The sequence below is a fragment of the Abrus precatorius genome, unplaced genomic scaffold (assembly GCF_003935025.1).
Source record: "Abrus precatorius isolate BTA unplaced genomic scaffold, Abrus_2018 Scaffold11, whole genome shotgun sequence".
NCBI classification, from domain to species: domain Eukaryota; kingdom Viridiplantae; phylum Streptophyta; class Magnoliopsida; order Fabales; family Fabaceae; genus Abrus; species Abrus precatorius.
Genome location: NW_020874303.1, coordinates 17,875,246 through 17,899,362, shown reverse-complemented (window position 1 = coordinate 17,899,362; position 24,117 = coordinate 17,875,246). Strand labels below are relative to the sequence as shown.

Here is a 24,117-nt window from a genome sequence, read left to right as displayed (position 1 = left end):
ACAAGTGACTAATGATTTCGAAAGGGAAAACTATATTTTTGTTATTTTATTGCCATTTATCCATCTTATGTACTAACTAACGTGCCATATTAGGAACCTTATTCCCGGACATCAGTTTATGCAGAGATTACTAATCGATATTTTATTGACGAACTTTGTTTTATGTATAATTATTTTTAAAAAATATTAGATATTGATATAAAACTATATATTTATGAATATTTAATTTACTTAACATGATAAACATGTATACTAATTTTTTAGATAAATTAAACATTTATAAATATATAATTCAGATTAAAATTAAACTACTTTAAAAATAACTTTTATGAAAAGTTAGTTTACATAATAACTTTTATCAAATTATTTTATCACCGTATATACATTTTGGGCATCAACTAACATGCCAAGTTAAGGAGCTGCTCGGTTTTTTTTTTTTAATTCTGATTTTAAAAATAAAAAATATAATGAAAATAACGACAGTTTTGCAATTAAAAATAAAAATAGAAGACGTTTTTAAAAACCAAATAATTGCTAATATTTTCATTAATGTTAACTGACATAGTTTACGTACGGATTAAAATAATTGATGGGTTGACTGTTTAGGGAGCTGAGGAGCAACATTTAGGAACTAAAGTGATCAATCTTGAATCTGATATAGTCTAAAATGATGATTCACTTTAAGTAATTCATCAAAACACGCTTCTCTAAAAACAAAGCATTAATCGGGTTAGACATTAGACGAGTTCAACAATGTGATAAAGAACCCAGTAAAAAACTTATAAAAATGATTATTTTTTAAAATTAATCTATTACTAAAACATACAAGTCGTCAAAATACTTAAAATTAGTTTTTTTATAAAGAAAAATGTGATTTTTCTTATCCATTTCCACCAAAATATCAATGTATTGATACGGATTCAATTAAATATCAATACCCATATTTAACGTTTTGACAAACAAAATTAATTACAAACCTATAGTAAAAAAAGTTCGTTGCTACCTTAATCTTTTTTAAGGCAACACAATTAACGAGTACCGTATAAACTACTCGAAGGCTAATTTTTTCAATGTGCATCAATAATAACATACAATAAGAATATATATATATATATATATATATAACATTTTATTATTATTTAATGAATATATTGTAAGTAAGAGAATCTCTTTGAATCGGTAATGTTACTGACATCATCAATCCCAGGAAAAAGAAAAAGGAAAAAACAGAAAACTTTTAAAACCATTACCTACTTTTATGGAAGAAATGGTTGTGTCAAAAGCATTTGTGTGGTGAGCATATTTTGTTTTTTATTTTTATTTGCTATTTGAGCATAGTTTTAATTTATTAGTCGTTGAGGTTGACTTCAAAATAATGGTTGAGCTTCTGCGAATAGTTTTTCTTCAGTTAAGAGAGCCATTTCAGGGATATGACCCCTCTCAGCCTAAAGAAAGCAACTCAAGAGAGGCAAATTTATTTAAATATTGTTATTTTAAAAATAATTTATTATTTTATATTTAATCTGAAACTATTTTTTAATCTGTAGTTTTTTTTTGTCGCGTGAACCTATATTTTACCATAACAGCTAACAAAAGTATTTTATTTTTAAATTTTTTATATATTTATTTTGCCAACATAGTTACGAAATAAATAAAAATTTAACACATGTCACGGATGTAAGTAAGAATTTCGCAGATTAGATGGCAAAAATATTTTTTTTAAATTATTTTTAAATGACTTTCACCACATTACTTGTGAAGCAAACAACAGGCAGACATGTGTTAACAAGTTATCTAAAATCGTGAGTTTGGTGGCGAAATTTGTAAAAAAATCGCCAACGAATCTGCGAAACTTACAAAGCATTTTTCATGTTGCGAGTCACTTAGTTAAATCGGATAAAAATCTGAGTTTCTCGGTGATCGGTTGACGCGGTTATGGGTGCGGTTGGCTCCAAGCTTGAGAAGGCTCTTGGGGACCAATTCTCCGAAGGAGAACGTTACTTTGGCCTTGAGAATTTTGGCAACACTTGTTACTGCAACAGCGTTGTGCAGGTCTTGAATCCATACTCTAATATTTTTCGTTTCCAATCAAATTTATAATTTTTCCTTTTTCATTCCTTTTTTTGTCGTGTTCAATCGGTACTCTAACGTTTACTGCATCCTTATTTGTTTCCTTTTTGGTTCCAAGACGGTAGATTCTTCTTTTCTATTGTTGTTGTTTTTGCCTCTTTTGATGGTTTATTGATTCAATGAGTTTGTTGCAGTTCCACATGTATCATCACGAGAGTTTAGTATTTTGGATGTGCTGTTGACTTGATTAGCAGAATTATTGGGCGCCAAGTGACTCATAGCATTTTTCATGCTGTAAGTTTCGCAGATTCGTTGGCGATTATTTTACGAATTTTGCCACCAAAATCACGATTTTAGATAACTTGTTGACAAATGGTAGTCTGTTATTTGTTTTGCCAGTAATGTGGCGAAAGTTATTTAAAAATAATTTTAAAAAAATATTTTTGTCATTTAATCTATAAAATTCTTATATCCGTGACACCTATCAAATTTTTATTTATTTTATAATTCTGTTAACAAAATAAATATATAAAAAATTTAAAAATAAAATGCTTTCGCCAATTGTTATGGCAAAATACAGATTTATGTGACAAAAAAAATTTGAGATTGAGAAATAGTTTCAAATTAGATATAAAGTTATAAATTGTTTTTAAAATAATAATATTTAAATAAATTTACCCTCTAGAGACTTTACAGCTTGTGTCCTTGATAAATCGACGGATGCAATTTATCATTTAAATATTAAAAATTCAATATCACATATAAAATAATACGTATAATTGTTTTATTTTATGTATACATTTTTATAAAATAAAATAAAAATAGGCAGAAATTAAAGATAATACTTTTTTCTTGTACTATTTTGTTGTTTTTTTTAAAAAGAAAAAAAAAACATTTTGCTTGGATCGAAAGCCAAATAGCTTGTCAGCTGATAAGAAAAGACGAAGACAATTAAGTCAAGAATTCCCCGAAGCAAAAAAATAAATTAATTAAAGGGAAACGATTCCTTCCAAAGAACTCAATTATGCATAGACCTGGGTGCTGGTGCTGCACAAACCCTTTAATTTTTGTGTTAAATTTGATATTAATTAGAGATATTAAAAGGTGAAAAATATATAGAGAGTTATATTTTTTTTATCGAATTTTACGGTACATGTCAATTTGCTTTAATTTAATATTGACTAAGATTTTGTTTTGTTGTGTGTAAATAATACTGCTCTTTCAATAGAGCAAACCTTATAAAACCTGTGTAGTTCAAATTTTCTTTTAATCTTTCATTTTAATATGGGCATAACTTTTATCTATGTGGCACAAAAATGTAATTAAAGTGTTGATCGAATAATACAGCTCGTAGCTCATGCTTTAGATATTACACAATAAATAGATACTATGACCCCCCCGTTAAGGTTTGTACATATGGAACTTAGGATTCAAAAGATGTGTACTTAATTTGACGATGAAATCATGAAATGTTGATAGTTAATAATAGACATTTAACCTATGCCAGTTGTTCATAATGATGGATCAATTCACAAGGCGATGATTGAATTATAGACGATATATCTTGGATTATATGTGCTGACTGATTTTGGTTCATATATATATATATATATATATGAGAAAAGACTTTTTATAGCAGAATAAGTTTAAAAAATTTTATATTTAATTTGAATATTTAATTTAATTTATATATAATTAATAAAATAATAAATTATAACATATTAAATATAAATTAAATATAAAAAAATTTAAGTTTATACTAATTTAAAAGAAATTACACACAACTCGTTACTCCAAAAATTAATCAATATTCCCTCAGCTTGTACAAGTTGTCCAATCGTGAATTGTGTGACATATAGAGTCGTGGTAACACTATTTATCTAGCAGACCACAAGTAATAAGTCATAATGAATAGTTGTGGGGTGCTGAAGTTCGTGTTGCAGAAAGAATTGCACTTCACATATATGAACCACGATTATACACGTTTATAGGTGAAGAATATAGTGAACCATATCAATTGTTGGCGTAAAATAAGAGGTCAAAATTTTCCAAAAAGGCCCTATCAACCAAATACTGCATTTCCTCATGGTCACTTTTTTTTAATGTAAAAATTTTTAAAATAAAAATTACTAAATAAAGAAAGATAAATGTAAGATTTGTCCCATGATTTGATACTAATTTAAGCAAAGGGGAAATTTTTGTCCGTGGCATATAACGGAATGCATAAAGACAGACACTAACATGAAAGCTTGAGCACGAGACAGAGCCCACAGTGCGCATTATTTGAAAAATAAATAAATTATAGTCTGACAGCTATAAAGTCGAGGCTGTACCGAGTTTTTGGGTGAATGATGAATTCCACCATCCGACACTTTCCAAGTTAGCTTGTGAACTATGATGCGACCTTTGACAGAAAAAAAAAATATGATGCGATAGATATGACTTAAGTGCGTGTTTGATTTTATTTATTTCAAGAAAACATTTAGCCTTGTAAATGAATTTTTATAAAATAAATAATTACAATATTTTATTTTTATTATCATTTAATATTACTGAACTTAATTTTATTACTATCAACATTTTTCTTACTAATTTCATTTATTATGAATGAGAAATAATGACCATTATAACGTTTTAAAGAATGCCTTATAGATAAAGCAGAATATTAATATTCTTTTTCTGCATTTATTTACATGGTAATGATATTCACTATATCATCCTCGTAGACTTGCGATAAGGTTCATTCATCACCGTTCAGCTTCATTTACAAGACGATTCGTTAAGAATGGAAAATTTCAAACATTTTGTTGGTCTCGCATATACACGAACACGTTCAAGTAGGGTTTCCCCCTTGAAATGTCTGCTGCAATTTTTTAAAAATAAATAAAAGTGTTGCGAATATAGTTTTGATGGTGCATTGTAACAAATCTAATATAAAAAATTTTAAGTAATTATATAGTTGCTTCGTAGATTAAATTATCTATTTTGATTTTATATTAAATATGTATAATAAAACATAAATATTTTTTAATATCTAAAATATTTAAAGCATGACAATTGTCAATTTAAAGAAAGTATAAGATTTTCTCTAAATTTTACGAGTAACAAGTACAAAAAATTCACACCATTTTTTTTTTAATGTGATAGTTCATTGCGTCAATTAAAAGATAAAGTGCTAATTTAAAAAGTACGAAAGAAAGAATTCAACAAGCAAAGGGTGAGCCCTTAAATAAAAATCTCTATTCCCATTGAAAGGGAAACAGTGGCGGGGCTTCATTCCCTTGTGATCCATTAGAACCTAAGTTATACATTGATGAAGAATGGTCGCTCCCGTTGGGGCCCATAACCGGGTCCACGGGTCCCAAGCTGTTGTCGTGCAGGCTCAGGCCCAAGGGTTGGTGCATAAGGGGTGAGTGAGCGTTCATCATTTGGTTTAATCCGTTGCCAGGATTGTGCGTCGGCGGTGATGACAGAAGAGAGAGAGCACAAGAGGAGGAGTCGTGGACTGAACTCGTTAGGCTATCGCAGAACATTTTGCATCTCAGCCCACTGCTTTCAGAAAACGGGCTGGTCCTGAGAAACGTCTGGGCCTGGCCCACGGGAGCAGTTGGAAGATGCGGGCTTTGGTTGTTGAGAGTATGGTCACCTTGCATGAACGCCACTTGCTTCCCTTCTTTATAACCGGTTGGAGAAGAGCCAAGAAAAAGATCTTGTTTATCAACCAAATGCACTTGTTGGTTTTGTTGGTTCTGAAGCCTAACATCCCCACCAGATGTTACAACTCCACCCCAAGCAGGATTCACCACAGTAGTGGACGGGTACACATGTGAACTAGTGAAGGGTAGCAACTGGGTGCCTGATATAAGTACACTAGTAAATTTAGACTACTTTTCACTTTGTTATATTGCAAGTCATGTACATTATACATGGAAGGAATTCATTATATCATTATATAGCAAATGTTAATATCTTAATCAGGAATTAAAGGTAAAAAATATTATCAGGAAATATTATTAATGTATCAAGTAATGCTATACCATCCTATTATATATGCCTGATAATCCTCCTAATACTTTATGAAGCATTGAATGAAAATACGAATATATTTTATGTCTTGAACACATAAAATACATTCAATTATTTTTTTATGTAGCAAGTAGGAGGATTTGTAGGAGAATGTTGTAAGAGGATTTAGAACTATTACCTCATCCCATAATTTCAATGCATCTTACACAAGTTTTAATTATTTTTTTAACTTTTAATTCTTTAACCGAGCAAGACCCATATTTTATATTTTATATAATTGTGTCTGTTGTGAAGTAAGGTCCAAAGTATGGAAGAAACTCGAGGCGCCACAAAAGATATGATATTAAAGAAGTAGATAGCTACTTAAACACACGAGTCTAGCATGCCCTCTTTGAAAAGCAAAAGGCTTTTGAATGTGTGTTTGTGTGAGTGTACGGACATGTTATTTTAGTGGCCACTGGATTGTGATGAGAGTGGACATGGAGGGACCAAAGGAGGGAAGCTGGCAGAGCACTGAGGTAGCTAAGTGCATAGTGCAATTGTGTTATATCTTACTCTTTTAAGATTTGTGTACCTACGTGGGGATCCTCAGCAAATGTCTGCTCCAAATCTAGGCACATACGGGTCCACTCAGATAATGTAGCTAGGACTGGAAGCTAACCTTGGTAATTCGACAAAAAACTACCAGAACGCGTTAGAGGTTCTGGTTGGGGCTTTCTTCTCCGTCGGTTATGCCCATCTAAGCGTTTCCTGCAGCTCCTTTTCCCTTCATCAAATTCCTCCAGTGAATGGAACCTACCCAATGGATACAACTTTAGTCAGGTAAGATGTCATGTCAACAACATACCATCAAATGTACCATATCAAATCATATGCACATCCAACTTTAATAAGTAAAATTAGTTAATCACAATTAGAGGGTTTATCAGTCTATCATCCATCTAGTTTAATTAAATGAAGCTATAGGACTTCCAGGACAAGAGTGAGGGTGGTCTCTTAAATTAGAATCATACCTGTTTGTAATTCTAAAATAAACTAACCATTAACAAGTGTTTTGGTGGCTTCTGCACAAATTCCAGATCAAAATGGAAATCATCCAGATAATCAGGTATCTTAATCTTATCAGGAAATATCTTAATTAATCAGGAAGAAGTTTAAATTTAGCATAGGCTTCATCAATTGAGATTCCTGTTTTCTTAATTCTCTAGTGAACACCAAATTAAGATGCTGAAAATAACAGAAAGAAAGAGTGGATGCAATTATTTGGATGTCTATTATAATTTATATTTCAATAAAAAGAGCATTAGTTAAGAGCATAAATGAGAAGCAAATTCATAGCAAGACATGACACACACACGTGTGTACATATGATACATGCACCTGCTACACTGTTGGCAGAACCTTTGCTTCTGGCCTCCAATTGTGACTTGTGCAGTCTTGGAATGGATTTCACAGACCTTATGGCGTCTATGATAGTCCCTACAATTACTAAGATCAGAATGGCATCCATCCACAAGGCATGACACTGTCTGTGTCCCATTGTTAATGGCTCGAGCTCTCTTAGATGACCCTGAAGATGAGGGTGCCACTTTGGAGACTCCACCAGCATCTTTGGACTTTGTTTCTGTGCCAGAAATTCCCACTTGGCCAAGCTTCAAGTCAACAGAAAATTCCCCTTTGCTTCTGTAAACTCCATATCTGCTTGAACCATCCATTATTTCCATGTTGGGTACGTTTGCCTGATCCACTTCAGTCAAATCCCAAGAAGGTGCTTTCAAATTCCAGTCCATAACAAAAAGACTTCCACTTTTGCACCTCTGATTCCTCAAAAGCCCCTCTTATCTTTTGTTTTGTCACCCTTTTCTGTAAAAGACACCAAGATGTTCTCAATTGCATGAAAACCAAGAGAAAATTAAGCAGGTAAAGAAAACATTGGACTAGACACTCATGGAAAAGAAGGTGAACCAAACTTTTAAGAAAGCATGATAAATGGGCAACATCCCAACTTCAATTCAACAAGATTTTTAAAGTGACAAATGGTATTAGAGGAAAAAAAAAACTAGACAGCCATAAAATAGGTGCTTACTAACAACCATATTGGACATTTGTTTGTCCGTATTTAGCAAAAAAGAGAGAGAGAGAGAGAAGAAACCTGCACCAGAGACTGTTAAAAATACATAATAATAATAATAATAATGACTATCTACCAAGGAAAGAGTTCCAAGGAAACTGGAAGTTGCAATTGTGAATGTTACCAACAGCTTATAATGAAGCAACTTAATGTCAAGTGAAAAAAATAAAAGAGGGAAGTGAGTACTTGCAGACAATTGCAGCAGAAGGATGCTTACTTCTTCACTTCACCACCACCACCATTGGACAGTCAAATTAAGGAACTATATAATACACACACATATTTTTCCTTCTTTTTTTAAAAATTAAAAGAAAAAGACATAATTAGAAAGAGAGAGGACTGTAAGTATGTTATATTAAAAGAAGGAATCCCCACAAACCATACCTTGTTAGTCACTTAAGAAGATGGAACTGTGGATTTGTGCAGACAGTAGTGTGGACAATGCATTGAAAGTTGAAACTTGAAACTTGGGGAGGAGAGAGAGAGAGAGAGAGAGAGCAATGAAACTCAAAAAGGGTGTGGATGTGTTTAACAAGTTCAACTAAATATTTTAATACTTACAAAAATATAATTTTCCAAAAATGGGGCTTCTTCCGGGTATGTAATATGCATAGCTTGAGAAAGGAAAGAAAGAAGATATAATAAGGACAGGCTGTTGGTTGCTTTCAGCTTTTTTAGTCAGGAAAAAGAAGTACAAAGAATGGATGCTCAAGACAAGGCATGTGGCATTGTGTTTCACATTTCATGGCATGTCTTTCCCTTAAGGTTTATCTTCATTTTTTTTTCTTTTTATTTTTCTACAATTATCCTACAGAGTCATGGTTAAGCACTAAAACTTTCTTTAGCTAAATAGAAGATATCAAAGGAAAAATAAAATAATGATAATAAAAAGGATGCAATGTTTAAATGACTAATAATATTATTTTGTTAATTTAATCTTAAAAGTTGTGGTCCTAAAAATCGATAATAATAAAAAAAAAAAGTCTTTATTTATTTAAACATAACAATGATGTAAATGATGTCTGGGATATATAAGACACGAATAAAGATAAATTTATTTGATTGTTTAAACAATAATTTAAACAAATGAAAGAAATACTGAATATTAGCAAAAATCAAGATAGATTGTTTAGTAGTGATTTTGTCTAATTCATTTCATATTGTTTGATACTTTCTAGTAGATGAATGAAATGGTGGGAGAGAAAATAACAAAATGAATGTAAAATATCTTTTATTTTATAATAAATATTTCATGTCATGAATTTCAAGACAAGAGGAGTAAATATGGACGATACACATAATTTATTTATTTTTTCTCAAAATTTCACTCTAGGTGAAAATAATTTTTTTAAAGGGAATTTATATCTAAAAATTTATTGCTCTTAAATAATTCACTTTCATCTAAACAATTAGCTACGTATTTTTATCTCTAAATTCACCGAACAAAAAAATCCCACCCTTCTCTTGTCATGTTTCCTTTCCTTGTCTTAAAATTTCACATTGAGTGGAAAAAAAACTTTTTAGATTGATTCTATATTTTAAATGTTCTTTTGTTTTTTCATGTAATTCATCCTTATCCAAATAATCCACTTTACATGTGTTTTTTCAATTCGTTGGACCAAACAAAAGGTCAATGTGGACTTCTTACGAGGAAGGATTCAAACTATAGTTCACCATTTTATAAAAATTAAGGGGTTATTTTATTTTTATAAATAATTGTAATTTTATTCTTTTTTATTTTTAATTATAAAAATATCATATTTCTAAAATTTTAAAATTTTTATATAAGAACATTTGAAATTAATTTTGTTATTTTTACTATGTCTTATACATAATTTAAAATAAAAAAAATCAAATCAAATCAAAGGAATAATTTTTTGTATATAAAATTTAAAATATATATACTAAAATATGATATTTAAAAAAAATTATAAAAATAAAATTTAAATTTATCACTAATAATTTCTGGTGTACGTACTAATAAAACAACGAAAGGTTATTAAGTTTTAAAAATTGTTATTGAAGATTTAAAAAAACTTTAAAAAATTATAAAAATAAAAAAATAATATTTTGAAAAATAATAAAAATATTTAAAATAAAAAATTGTCAGTGATAATTTAAAAAAAAATCGTTTAAAAATTATATATTTTTGTAATTTTTTTCAAAACATCATATTTTGATAATTTTTTAATTTATTCCATATAAAAAAAATACCCTCAAACTAAACACTTTAATATTTTTCATTTAACTTATTATTATTATGTGAACTAGCTAGCGGAGTGTAGCCCACACCCCACGGAGCGACAGCGGGGAACAAAACAAAGGCTTAAAAAATTTGAAAAAGAAAAGATGAGGTGTGAGCTTATTTGAAGGGAAACAAAATAGAAAAAGAAATCTAACGTTGTCTAGTAGTTATGTTTCACTGTAGTTTCGTGGCAGAAGCCTAATGATGAGTCCCTCTGGTGGGCCTTTGTAGTAGACGCTCACCATTAATTTTGAGGGCTCCAGGTTTAGATGCCTTTCTCATTTAAGCCACAACAACTATTAGACCCAATCAAACGTTCTTATGTCCAAACAAATCCACCACGTGATCATTCTTACTCTATATGCCCTTATTTCCCCTCCTGCTCAACCTGCATATTTCATATTTATGATTCTCACTAAGTGATTATGTTGTAATTGTATAAAGTGTATTTTAAAATAAGTATTAAAATAACATTACTCATATTCAATAGTTTCATCATTCAGCTGTAACTTGGAAACGTTTAAGTATAAGATATCAGATTTTTCATGGGACCATATCTTTCTCTTGATGTCAAGAAGATGTGTGTACATATGTATGTATATATGCAAAAGGAGGAGAAGAAAAGAGAGTGGATAGGGGGATATGGAAGCCAGTGAGTTGCGACTGGTCATTGCAGGCTTTTGGACATGCAGCCTGGAAGAGGGCCTCAGCTAGTCAATTATTGCCAATTTGCCTTTACATGGGTCCTCGCAGTGTAGCTTGGTTTTAGCATAGATTGTTGCATGCTGATTGCTGAGTGATGTGTAATAGAATAGGCTTCTATGAGATGCGCACCACAATTGTTCCCAAAAGTAGTTCACAAAATTTTACCTGCTGTTGAAAAAGGCAAGTTTAAATGCAATGTTACAAAATAGTATGATTATAACGTCACGGGACAGCAAGAATTCATATGTTCTTTAAATATATGGTATTTTTATTATTTTAAACACAAAGATGTTATCATTCCGTTCAAATATATATTGCTTAATCGGCATTACTTACTTTTTTCAAAAACCAATTCTAGAAAGCTAGCTACAATAAAAGTTACCATAAATAAACATAACAATGTACCATATGTAAATATAACAACTTATACCTTGAATTTATAAGCAAAAGTATCCTATCAAGGATATTTTCCAACTACCAAAACACAATAATAACTTTACTAAGGTAATGATACTCACTAAAAGAAGAATAGGTAACAAAAAATACAATTTTCTTATAAATATTCAAAATAGTTGGAGACAATATAGTTAAGAAAAACGGGTGCGTGTGTAACCTAACTTAATTTTTATACTTCTTTTATTTATAATGGAGTCGCAAGCACTTGAATAAAAAGGGGTAAAAGCAATTGAATGAAAGATCGAATATCAATTTTCTTCATATTAATTGGAGTTTTAATTTGAGTCAAAAGCAATTTAATTACGAGTTCGAGATTATTGCGCGGAATTTTCAAAATTAAAATACTACACAAATCTATATAAGTTAAAAGTTAATATTATAAATGAAAGTATTACAATTATTTAAGAAAAACTGAGATATATAAAATTAAAATAATACCAGAAACATGTATAAATTATTTTAAAATATTTGTTTTATTTTTTTATTGTTGTTATTGTTTAACATTAGTAAAAAAATTAATATATTTTTAATGTTGTTGTTACTTTAAAAAACATATTATGATTGTTATTTTTTAACATTACTAAAGAAAAATGCAAGACTCAATATATTACCGAATTGGATACTAAAATTGAGGTCCACTTAAAAACTAATATATGAATAAACATTTTATACACACTCTCGCATGAAATAATATTCAAGTTACACTTTCTTTCTAATGGGTCAAAACCTTTTTAAGATTATGTTATATTACTGCATATTAATTATATATATATATATATATATATATTATCCAATTAAATTTAGATCTAATTTGAGTCGTGCAATTAAATATAGTGGATAGTCTATTATTTAAATTTGTTTAGATATATAATAACTTAAATTTAAAATTTTATTTAAGTGTTACCTTCATTCAAACTAATTTTTGTTGTTATATTACCTATATTTTAACCTTATACAATTTTATTGCATGAATGTATTATTTTATTATTATTACATGCGAACATTGATTTGAGCGTTAAAGCATTTCTTTTATACAAAAATAACTTATTTCATCCCTAACCTCAAACATACCAACAATAAATTAAATCCTTTCTTTACATACGTTAGACTCGCCGTACTTTAACCTATCGAATATCGAAGTAATACTAAATGAAGATGCATTAAAAAGAACAATAATAAACATATTATTGTTTATTTTTAGTTTTATTATTTTTCATTCTTGAATTCAAATTTAAGTATTTAAAAATATAAAATTTTATTAAAAAATATAATTAATCTTTTCAGTAAAAATATCCATTTTAAATATTTAAACTCAGTTTAGAAAGTTAAAAAATAACAAAAAATGCTTATAATTTTTGAATTGATATTCTTAATGAATTTTTGAAAACATTATTCATTGCTAGTCTAAGTTGGGAGGGGGTAAATAGAACAGTGGAGTATAAAAAAAACAGAAAAAAGAGGATGCCTTAAAACCATACAACTACCATGGAGTCAGTGTGGCAGCTGAGGGTGTAATTGTTTAGTAATTGGGATGTGTATCCCTTGCAGGTTTTGTAAAACTGAAGGTGCAGGTTCTTCTGTGCACCATCCAGATTCCAGCCTTTCAATTTATTTATAAAATTAATTTATGAGACAACATATTTTGGAGTTAGAATAGAATCTCTACCATTTTGCAAAAATAACCATATGGTTACTTGCTTTTGCCAAATGCTATCCGCAGTAGTAGTAGTAAGTAGGACCAAGCTCCTGTCAGTAACCAAAATCCTATCTCTTTCTCTTTCTCGCTGTACACATCAATTATTGGCTACGTGTATTCTTACTCACTCACGGATCGGATCAGCACGCTCGCTTGTTACACAGTTCTCTACGATAAACAGTAAGTTTACACGCGTTTTCATTAACATCTCTATTTTTAGGTTTTGTTTTCTGCTCTATTTATGGTTCATTTAAAAATAAAATACCTATTTGTTTTTAAAACGTGATACAAGTATTCCTACAAAATAAAAATAAAAAATCCCTCTTATTTGTTTTTCATTGGCCTTCGTCTCAATTTATAATTTAAAAATAATCGGTATAGTTCGATTTGTGAACATAGTTGAATTAAGTTGGACAAAAAACTACTCTTTGAAATATTTTTCTTTCCGTACTGTATCAATTTGATTTATGAATCTGATAAATATTGTACTTTGAGACATGCTACATTTTGTATTAATAAAAAAATTATTTTTAACATGAAATTTATTTTGTTTCTTTTTTTTTAATTTTCTTTCTGATTAAAATTGAAGAGAAAGGAAAAAAAAATCCTTTACTTCTCATTAATTTAAATTTATTTAGTCTTTACTAGCACTTAACACACGTAAGGACAAAACAAGTAACAATATTGGTTGGAATGATACTCATTTAAAAAATAATAATAAAATTAACTTTAAATATGTCAAAAGCTGTTATTTTCATATAAAATTTAAGTATATTTTTAAAATAATATTTATTAAAATTTTAAATTATTTATACAATAATAAAATAAGTTTTAATATTTATCTCAATAATTAAAATTATTATTATTTATTCACTAAATCTATGTTAAAAATGTGTTAAAAATATATAAATATAGATTTGATATACAAAGTATAATAATATTAAAATAAATGTAAATTTATAAATATAGAAATATAAATAGCGAAGATGGAATTTTAAAATAATGAGTAATAATAGCAAGTGCTAAAAAAAATTATAAGTTGTTCATAACACTTACTTGTATAATTAATTTTAGGAGGATTTATTTAACTTGTTTTAGAAAAATGATTATTTTTTATTTTCTTATGAAAAGTTTTTTTTGTTAAAAACAGTTATTTATAAACATGATCTATAGAATAAATAGCTTACCGTCGATGTGATATACAAACAGCAAATAATGCGCGAATGGATAACTATGACATATAAATAAATGTAACATCTAATATTGTTATTTTTTAGACTTTGTTAATTATCACCAATTTTCTTTTGAACCGGGTTTCGTGGTTTTGATGCCTAGACATCTTTTCGCGGTGTTTCGTGTTAGGTTGGCATGATAATATTTAGTGTATGTTTCATTTACAAAATCAGACGTAAAGTTGAGTTTAGTATTATGATTAAATTTTAGTATGAATTTTATATATACGATTTTGTTAATACAAGCTCTATTATAAGTGTTTAAAAGTAATATTTTTTATTAAAATTTTTTATTACATATTTTACTTTTTATAATATATATATCGCATTTTTTTATATATTTTAAAAAGAAACTGGTATATAACCATGTGATTTTATACTTAACGCATTTACATTCATAAAAAAAAAAAATCAAATTGATTGATTAACAAAGCATCACTATTAAATTATAAATTTTATACAAATAGAGCTTTATACATTGATGCAGTTAAAATAATAAATTATTAATAAAATTTTGGATGATAAATTTATTCATTGACTCGAGTCAAATTTAAATTAATTTAAATATAAAAATAAATAATTAATAATTAAATTACCAAGTTTATAAATTTTGTATTTTTATAAAGATTAAAATAATTAAAATTAAAAATGTTAAAAAGAATTAAGTATCAAATTTAAATATTTATAATATTTAATAACTTTTCACAAAAATTAGGATTTACAAATTAAATTATTAAATCATATATTTTATAAAAAGTAAGTGACTAAATTTACTTTTCGATGTCAATAAATCTTAAAATGACAACCAAATAATTTGTTATAATAACTAAACATATAATTATTTTTATAAAATAAAAGTAAAAAAAATTTTATTTAAGTTTAAAAAAAGTTTAAAATGAAAGTGATTTACTTATTTATCGAACAAAATCAAACCCTCTTCATAATTTGTTTCTTAAAAAAAAAAAACATAATTACAAATCTTCAATGGGCCATGTTTGATTAAAGTTTCTTCTGATTTCTTCCGAACAGGAAACAACTTAAAAGTCCTTTTTTAATCCTGCGAAAGCATTGTTCTTGTACTTATGCTCCCCCTAGTTGAAATCACAAAATTACTTTAAAAAAAAACTAAATAGTGAGTTTGTTAAATTACCTTCACTAAAAGAGTTTATTTGGAAAAATAAGAATTTTAAGCAAATGTAAAATAACTGTGTCTTCGTTAATACGCAAGCCAGCCGCCATTTGAAATAAAAAATAAAAAAATCGACCACGTCATTGACTTTTTAAAAGTAGCTTTCTTGAAAAATCTGTATATATTTCTATTATTATTATTATTATTAAATCATATTAACAAATCACCCAAATGAACTCAAATAATTTTTATTAATAACAGAAATATAGTTAGAAATAATTTTGTAATATTGTTAACAACATCTTCTCATTAACTAACAAAGGAATAATTATATATATATATATATATATATATAATGTCTTTAAGATAATAAATATATATACATTTTTATTTAAACTTCACAAAATCAAAACTGTTCAATAATAATAATAAAACCGCAACTAAATTATGTGGAAAAGAATAACATTAAACTAATTTAAAACCGATTAAAACACAATTTTAAAATTAAGCTCTGTAAAACAAATTTTTTGCAAACTAGTTGGGTTTAAAATGTGATTTTGAAACGGATTTAAAATTAGTTTGACACCCATTTTGATCTAATTTACTAAAAATTTTAAGTAGAGGAATTTTAAAAAAATATTTATTATTTCTATACTGTGTGTATCTTTTATTAGAGTTAATTATTTTTAAGTGAAAAATGATAATCATATTTATAAAAATTTTATTTTAAACATTTAATACAATTAAATCAATTGAGACTACATGTTAGGCAAAAATAATTTACTGGTCCAGATTTTCTATATATTTTTTTGGTATATTATAAAGTTATTGAATTAAAATAATTTTGTTAATACATTAAAGCAAAAGAAGGGCAAAAGTCTTAGTTGTTGTGAGAGGGGTTAATTTAAATGACTGAGGAGGCAGATTGTATTGACCCCATTGGTTTTCAGAATACATTAACATAATCATCTTACTTACTAGTCAATATAATTAAGACCTTTGAATATGACAGCCCAACATTTAAAAAGTAGGCTGGAGTTAATTACTGAGGCTAATCTTCCCCTGCGCTGGGGGCACTTTTAAGCACAATTGTTAATATTCTTTCGCAATTGATTAACTTATTTTTAAAATAACAAAACAAATATTTTAGTTTCTTAAAAAATAAATCAATAGCAAATAATAATTTAAAAAAAAAACGATAGGCGAAGTGGGTTGGAGTGGACTCCCCACTAACCGGACCCTTGGGTGTTTTGGGGATGAACAGAACGCGGTAAGTCCCAATCCGAAATTGAGATTTGAAATTGAATCCTAGTTTGGTAGCAACAAGTATGGGCACATTAACTGCATGCCCCCACACACCCCAAAAAGCAAAAGCAAATTTATTGATTGGCCTTTGCTGCCAGATCAGGGAAAATCAAGTACACATAGTTTTAACCACGACACACTTAAATGTGCTAGATACCCTTCCATGTTCATAATGCTTCATGCATTACTTGTGGGTCCTATGCTTTCAACAAGGATATTCACCCTCCTCCAGGTTACTCACTCCCAACTTGTCCAAACACGTTCCTTTCCTTTTCACTCATTTTTTCCTGTCACCAACCCACTTCATCATACCTGTAAATATATAACCCTTTTTTTTCATTTTTTATTTCAACTCTCTTTTCTTTATTATATACTCTCAATTTGGTGTTATGTGCTGCTTAGGATGCTAAAATGAAGCAGGTGGTTTTAGGAACAAGAAAATTATACCCATTCTCTCTCTATTTTATAGGTAAGTTTACCGTCAACCCATTGTTTTGTCTGTGAGTTTTGTCAAACCAGTGGAATATCTAGGCACATTGACAAATAAGAAATGTGAATACTAGCGCAGCTACGGCTACCCTAGACCTTGGACAAATAGTACCACCTTGGACCACTTTGAAATTCACACATTTAAAACAATTTTGTTAGAGCATATGATATTACATGTTCTTTATTTTTTATTTTTTACATTTTTTAATCTTTTTTTGTATATTTACACCTTTAAACTACACCTCGAATATACAAGGACACCTTTAAGTGTTTACTTTTAGAGGTACACAACATTTTTTTGTTCATTTAAAAGAGAGGTACATTTGTTCTTGATAACAAAGAACAAAAAGGTTCCTTTCTTTTTCTTGGGGAGGGAGGGGAAGAGGAAACATCTTTGTTGGTGAAGCCATGCTCTCGCAAACAAAAAGGATAAAGACGGTGTAAAATTGAATTTACACACGAGGGAACATTTCAATTTTCAACTTGATATGTGCACTTCTCTAGGTGGACCAAAGTAGTTTCTATTTTTCTTAACTTGTGTGTATTAGCTTTGAAAAACGATTATACTTTTTAATAACATTGGTAACCCCTCGTCTCTTCCCCACAAACATATATCAAAATAAGATGAAACAAACATATTTTATATATTTCGATTTAAATTGATTTAGTATTTACTAACTTTTTTCTGTTTGCCAATATGCGCACATTTGAATGAATAAACTAAGGCATGCGACGCATCGACATTTTCAATATTGAAACGAGTTGCACTAATTAGCCTAAATTATAAGATTAGAAGATAAAATTATAGTTCATTTACTCTGTAAAACTAAATGGACACATAAATATTTCTATTTACAACACAGAAAAATAGTAGAAACACATTCTTTACTTTTGAATAAATTTATTAAAAATTGTGTAAAATCTCATTTTTTTTTTACTCATAATCTTAATATTTATCTTTCAATTTTTACAATTTAAAATAAATTTAACTAATAATTAAAAATATATTTTAAAAAAATGTTATTAACATTTCTCATCTATGAAATATGTCTCTAACGCTTTCATCATGGGCCATGACGGCCCAAATTAGCAATTAAGTTAGATAAATTATGATTTGACACAATAAAATAGTTGTTGATTTAAAAGCCCAATAAAAAGAGAAAGGTAGATCCAGATTTGTTTGACATTGAATTGTATTATACACTGGAGTCTTACTAAGGTTTTGGGCTGGGTTACTAGCTCTGGTTTTCTCTTACTCTTGGGCTTCAGGTGTTTATTTGGACTTTTTGTCCATTTTGTATTGACCCAAAAATTTAAGTTACTTTTTCACCTATGATTTACATCGCCGCGCCTTTGAAGACTCGAACAGAGATACGAAATTGTGCTCGTTTAGGGGAAGTTAGCGCGAGTTGGTATTGTTGGTTAAGGTTGTGCTTTCTTTTTTATTATTCGACACCAAGAAAAATCGAAAGTGAACATTCCGATGATGTCGTGGAACAGGTTACGACTGAAAATGGACGGTGACGGCGAGGAGTTGACGGCGCACGAGACCGCTTTGTACGACCGTCAAATTAGGGTTTGGGGAGCTGATGCTCAAAGAAGGTCCCTTCTTCTCCTTCTTTTTTAAAATACTGTTTTGTTTTATACCTGATTTGCTTTTGTTACTTTACTTTTCTAACCTAATTAAATTATGCTAATTTTTGCTAATCTAGTAAGAGCTTAACGAACAACACTACTTAGCAGTTTAATTGTAGTTTTTTTTTTTTTTTTTTTTTTTTTGTGATTGTGTTGTTTTAGATTAAGCAAAGCTCATGTCTTAGTTTATGGAATGAAAGGAACTGTGGCTGAGGTAAATCTAGAACTGGTCTCTCTCTGGTACTTCAAATTTGACTAAAAAGAGTAAAGTTGGTTTTTTTTTTTTTTTTTCATTTTTATTTCTTATGTTGTTGTAATAATGTGTAATGAGTTTGAGTTTCTTCCTGTTTAGTTTTGCAAGAATATTGTTCTTGCTGGAGTAGGTAGTTTGACTTTAGTAGATGATCGGGTGGCCACTGAGGAAGCACTTGTCTCGAACTTTCTTTTTCCTCCTGATGAAAATGTGTTTAGTGGAAAGACCCTCGCTGAGCTTTGTTGTAATTCACTTAAAGACTTCAATCCTATGGTTCGCGTTTCCGTGGAAAAAGGTTTTTGTTTTGAATCTGTTCCTTGTTAATTTCGTTTCTACTTCTGCATTGCTTTCATGTGGTTTTTTATGTTATGTTTTGTGGTTTTTTTTTTTTTTTTTCTGTTGTTCATCTGGGCTTCAGGTGATTTGTCAAGTTTTGATATAGAATTCTTCAACAAGTTCGATGTTGTTGTTGTCAGTTGTTGCTCACTTTCAGCCAAAGTAATGTGGAAATTCTTTATCTGATATACTTAAGTATATTGATTTATTTATTTGAGGCTTTACTTAGTGACCATGTTCTAAGTTATTTTACACCTTTTTGATATTGTCAATTGTCTTTTTAACATTCTTGTATGCCTTTATTCTTTTGCTGTAGAAAGTTGCTAATGAGAAATGCCGGAAGCTATCAAAACGTGTAGCGTTTTATACTGTTGACTGTAGGGATTCTTGTGGAGAAATTTTTGTTGATTTGCAGGACTATAAATATTCAAAGGTATCGCTCTTGTGGGTCTAACTTCTCATCGCTAATTATTGCTTTTATGACTTGATATTATCTTCTTTGATTTGTTGTGTCAACTTGTGTGCTGTTACATTATGATGGTTTGTGAACAAATCAAAATATCTATTCTATGTATGTTGACAATGAACGTGTAAGTTGGGATGGATGAAGCTTTAATGCCTATGATTGTGGATTTTATATTGACTGTTTGATAATCACATTCATTAAGGTTTTTCTTAAACATGTGGGTTTAGTCATTTCTATCAATTGGCAAATTTCTGGTGTGATTGTAAATTCTAGCTGATAAGCACCAGCGATTCCTTTGCTTCTACAACAACCACCATTTTTTTTAATTCTTTGTCTTTATTTGACAGAAAAAGGAGGAGGAAACTATTGAATGGCATCTGCAATATCCATCTTTTGAGGTATGTCCATTTCAATCCATTATAATTTCATTGGTATCTTTCATTGTTTCAATTTATGTATTTTTAAAAAATCCTTTAATGTTTCTCAAAATAGTATTTACAATTTACTGTTTGGTTCTTGATGAGTTGCAGTCCTCAAGGCCTTCACTGTGTTCCAAGTGATCAATTTGGCAGAAGAAAGAATAGAACATAGATAAAATAACAGACTGATTTGCTTCATCTGATCACATTAATGATTGACCAGCCATCAATTTGCATTAGATGCCCATGGGTTGCTTGTCTATGCATAATTGTAAATTCAGTGATCCTAAAATAATAATCTTGATGTCAGTAAAAAGAAGAGCAGTCCTTTTTTTTTGTCATATACTTAGGTATGTCATGTTGCACATATGATTTCCTTGTTGGATTCAAATTTAAGAGTTGTGTTGGTTTGTAGAAAGAAAACAGGCCTTTACAGGTATCAAATGATAGATGTGGGATGGGGTTGTTGTGCATATAATTCAATCTTGATTGTCTGTGTCATTTATAATTTCCTTGTGTGATCGTGTTACATATATTTCTTTACCATAAATGATGTGTATTTGAGAGCTTGATTTTCATTAGTATGCCTTCTCCTTTTTTGCTGCAGGATGCATTATCAGTACCTTGGAGGACACTTCACAGGAGAATGTCAAAGCTGTACTTTGCTATGAGAGGTTTGGTAAACTGTACTGTTCTGTTTTTGTAAGTAAAATAAAATATAAAATAAAAATATATGATTCTAATCAATTGCAAAATAAAACTTCTGGGTGAGGTCTTGAGGATGGATGCCTTATTGATTGAGTCCTTGGACTGTGTTAAGATAGAGGAGATAAAGAGCACTTACACCTTGTATTTTATTTTTTTGTTGTGTCGTGTGTGAAAAAAGTCTGTTTTCTTCCTGAAATTTTTTGTCTGTTTTCTGCCTTGAATTTTGTGTTAGGTCTGGTTTATAAGCAAAATTGTAATCTGTAACATAAAATTGTCTATTGCAGTAATAGAAAAGTTTGAAGAGGCTGAAGGACGTAGTGCAGGGGAAGTTTCAATTGCAGATCTTTCTGGTGTTCTCAAGCTGAAAAAGGAGCTTTGTAGTACACAAGTATGCTTCCTGGAGTTTGTTATTTATGTTTTACCAGTTATATCCATTATTTATCTCGTCTTTCTGTTTGTATTGACAGTCTCTCAATGATTCTCATGTGCCTGATGCTCTTCTAGAAAGATTGGTGAGAAATACAACAGAATTTCCGCCAGTTTGTGCTATTATTGGGGGAATCCTTGGACAGGTGTATTAGTAGTTTTAATTGTGTTTTAAACATGTCTTGCAATATTTAATTGACTAGGTTGACTATTATAACATCACAGGAGGTTATCAAAGCAATTTCTGGAAAAGGAGACCCCCTTAAAAATTTCTTCTTTTTTGATGCTTTTGATGGGAAGGGCATTATAGAAGACATTTCACTTTCAAATGATACAAGTTAATGACATATCTGGGAAGTGTTTTATGTCTGAGGCAGCAGCAATCTATAGTGGAGAGGGAACTTTTGCCAAAAGAGCGCAGAAAACTAGTAAATTTCAACAGATATTTATGAGGAAACTGACCCTGCTCCCTTATTAACTGCTCATATGTAGTTTTCATAGTTGCTAATTCATCTAGGCTAATGAGAATTTAGAATTAGAATGGTCTAGTTATGTAGACACGAAGTGTATGTATGCTCTGGACTGTCTATTATCCTTCATCATCAAGCATATACCTTTGAAGTTATGAAGCTTAATGATGGTTCAGAATAAGCTCATTATGTTTATGTAGTACTCTAGTAAAGTAAATGTGGCTAATTATTTTCTATAACGATGCATTTTGTTGTAATTGATGACATTATTAGTAGGACTTGGCACTCAGAACGGTAAAAACAGGAGTTGTGATATTTGTTCAGATTTGCAAATTTACAATCAGCTCACCATATACGGCCATTTGATAATGCTGGGTCTTGTATAATATTTTGGAATGGTATATATTTCGTGTGAGATTGGTAGTCTTCCTTAACCTTGAGGGTGAGCAATTTCAGAAAAACCATTTTGGAAATACTACGTTTTGCTGCAAAATAGTGAAAATAATTTTTTCTTCTTCTTTTATTGTCTTTGTATAAATATTTAAAAATATAAAATGTGATTTTTGTAATTAAAAAGTTTAGTTGTGATTTTAATTGTTTAAAAATAATGATTTATTCCAAGAAAAGATAGCATTTATTATATTTTTACATTCTCAATGCAATAAGTATAATTTTTTTATACAAATTTGTTATTTTTACTTTTTTATCTTCAATGTTGTAGTTTTTTTTTTCTTTAAAAAATTCTCAAATCAAATAAACGATAATTTCTTGTCTTTCCTGTATAAAAATAAAATCGAGTAAACCCGTTGCTTCCTAATGCAACGATTGCTATTCCTAGATTTAACTTTTTTCAATGAGTGATGAAACCTCGTCAGGACTGCACTGTCTATCCACACTCTTGCAATATCTTTAGCTGATTTGACTATTTAAAGTAAGATGTTACAAGAAAAAAAATGAAACTTAATGGTTGATATAAAATTAACAGTCGATCATATTACCCGTGTGTAACAGATATTGATTTATTAAAATTTATTCTTTATAGTTTTTTGGTTAATAGTAGAGATATTTTTACTTCCCTCTTTAAATAAATTAAACACTTCCCAAATATTTTACACTGAAAAGGAAGTCTCTAATATATTTCAGAACGTCAAACTGAAAACATATTGAAATGTTATTTATCCACTACAATTAACCAAGAATCTTGCTATTCGGTACGAACAAAAACTTACAAATTTGGTACTAATTTAAATCTATCCTATAAAATTCCAGCGTTAGAATCTACAGGATGGATGGAATTGTAAGTTATTTACATTATATAGTTGGACAGTTGGTTGTATACGTGAAAGTTTCTCAAGATCTGATCGAAGCTTTCAGCTGATTTCTCGACAGGATGAGTATGCATCCCTTCGTAGGATGTTACTACGATCTTTTCATCCTTGGAACTACGTTGGATTTGTTTCTTTACATTGCAACCTCGATATGAGCATCTGTAGTAACTTCTGAAATAACCAAAATAAAATTGGAACGAAAATTAATAGAAATTAAGATCAGGATTTAGGGCTAATCTAATAGCTGAAATTGAAGGGAGGTGTGGAAATGTCACAAAATAAAGGATTTATGAATTGATTCTGATAATCAAAACAAAACTAACAAGTTCAGTAAGACAAACCTAGGGAATTTATTGTTTTTCACGGATTTTTCTCCATACTTTCTCCACCGGTACCCATCATCCAGTATATCAATCTGGCTCTTTGTTTGAAACACATATCTATGCTGCTTCATTTCTTTGCCACCTTTCTGGCTTGGCCTTTGAGTTTTTAAAAAATCATCCTTTTTAACAGCCCCAATAGAAATATGATCACCGAATGGAGAAGTAGACGGTGAAGAAGAGGTAGGGAACAAAACTTGATGTTTCTCCAT

At 29.4% G+C, this 24,117-nt stretch overlaps 3 protein-coding genes across 6 annotated transcripts; 1 reads left to right on the top strand and 2 right to left on the bottom strand.

The window, feature by feature from the left end:
- Positions 1–5,309: 5,309 nt before the first annotated feature.
- LOC113856436 (squamosa promoter-binding-like protein 13A) lies at positions 5,310–7,886 on the bottom strand. The gene is made up of 3 exons (XM_027488253.1): positions 7,477–7,886; positions 6,758–6,891; positions 5,310–5,926 (listed from the first exon to the last, which is right to left on the bottom strand). The coding sequence occupies exons 1-3, from the start codon at positions 7,884–7,886 to the stop codon at positions 5,310–5,312; spliced, it is 1,161 nt and encodes a 386-aa protein (XP_027344054.1).
- Positions 7,887–18,834: 10,948 nt separating this feature from the next.
- On the top strand, positions 18,835–22,561 carry LOC113854071 (SUMO-activating enzyme subunit 1A-like). Of its 4 annotated transcripts, none has more exons than XM_027484909.1 (11): positions 18,835–18,896; positions 18,985–19,086; positions 19,282–19,333; positions 19,472–19,667; positions 19,791–19,870; positions 20,025–20,141; positions 20,522–20,572; positions 21,201–21,267; positions 21,586–21,689; positions 21,769–21,873; positions 21,953–22,561. In XM_027484909.1, exons 2-11 carry the CDS (start codon positions 18,998–19,000, stop codon positions 22,067–22,069), a joined length of 978 nt encoding a protein of 325 aa, XP_027340710.1. In that variant the 5' UTR covers positions 18,835–18,896; positions 18,985–18,997; the 3' UTR covers positions 22,070–22,561. The 4 variants fall into 4 exon arrangements, with proteins under 4 accessions (XP_027340710.1, XP_027340709.1, XP_027340707.1 ...); XM_027484908.1 differs by having other exon boundaries at positions 18,854–18,911; XM_027484906.1 differs by lacking the exon at positions 18,835–18,896 and having other exon boundaries at positions 18,912–19,086.
- A 942-nt stretch (positions 22,562–23,503) lies between these two features.
- LOC113855737 (probable WRKY transcription factor 75) lies at positions 23,504–24,117 on the bottom strand. The gene is made up of 2 exons (XM_027487366.1): positions 23,867–24,117; positions 23,504–23,696 (listed from the first exon to the last, which is right to left on the bottom strand). Exons 1-2 carry the CDS (start codon positions 24,115–24,117, stop codon positions 23,504–23,506), a joined length of 444 nt encoding a protein of 147 aa, XP_027343167.1.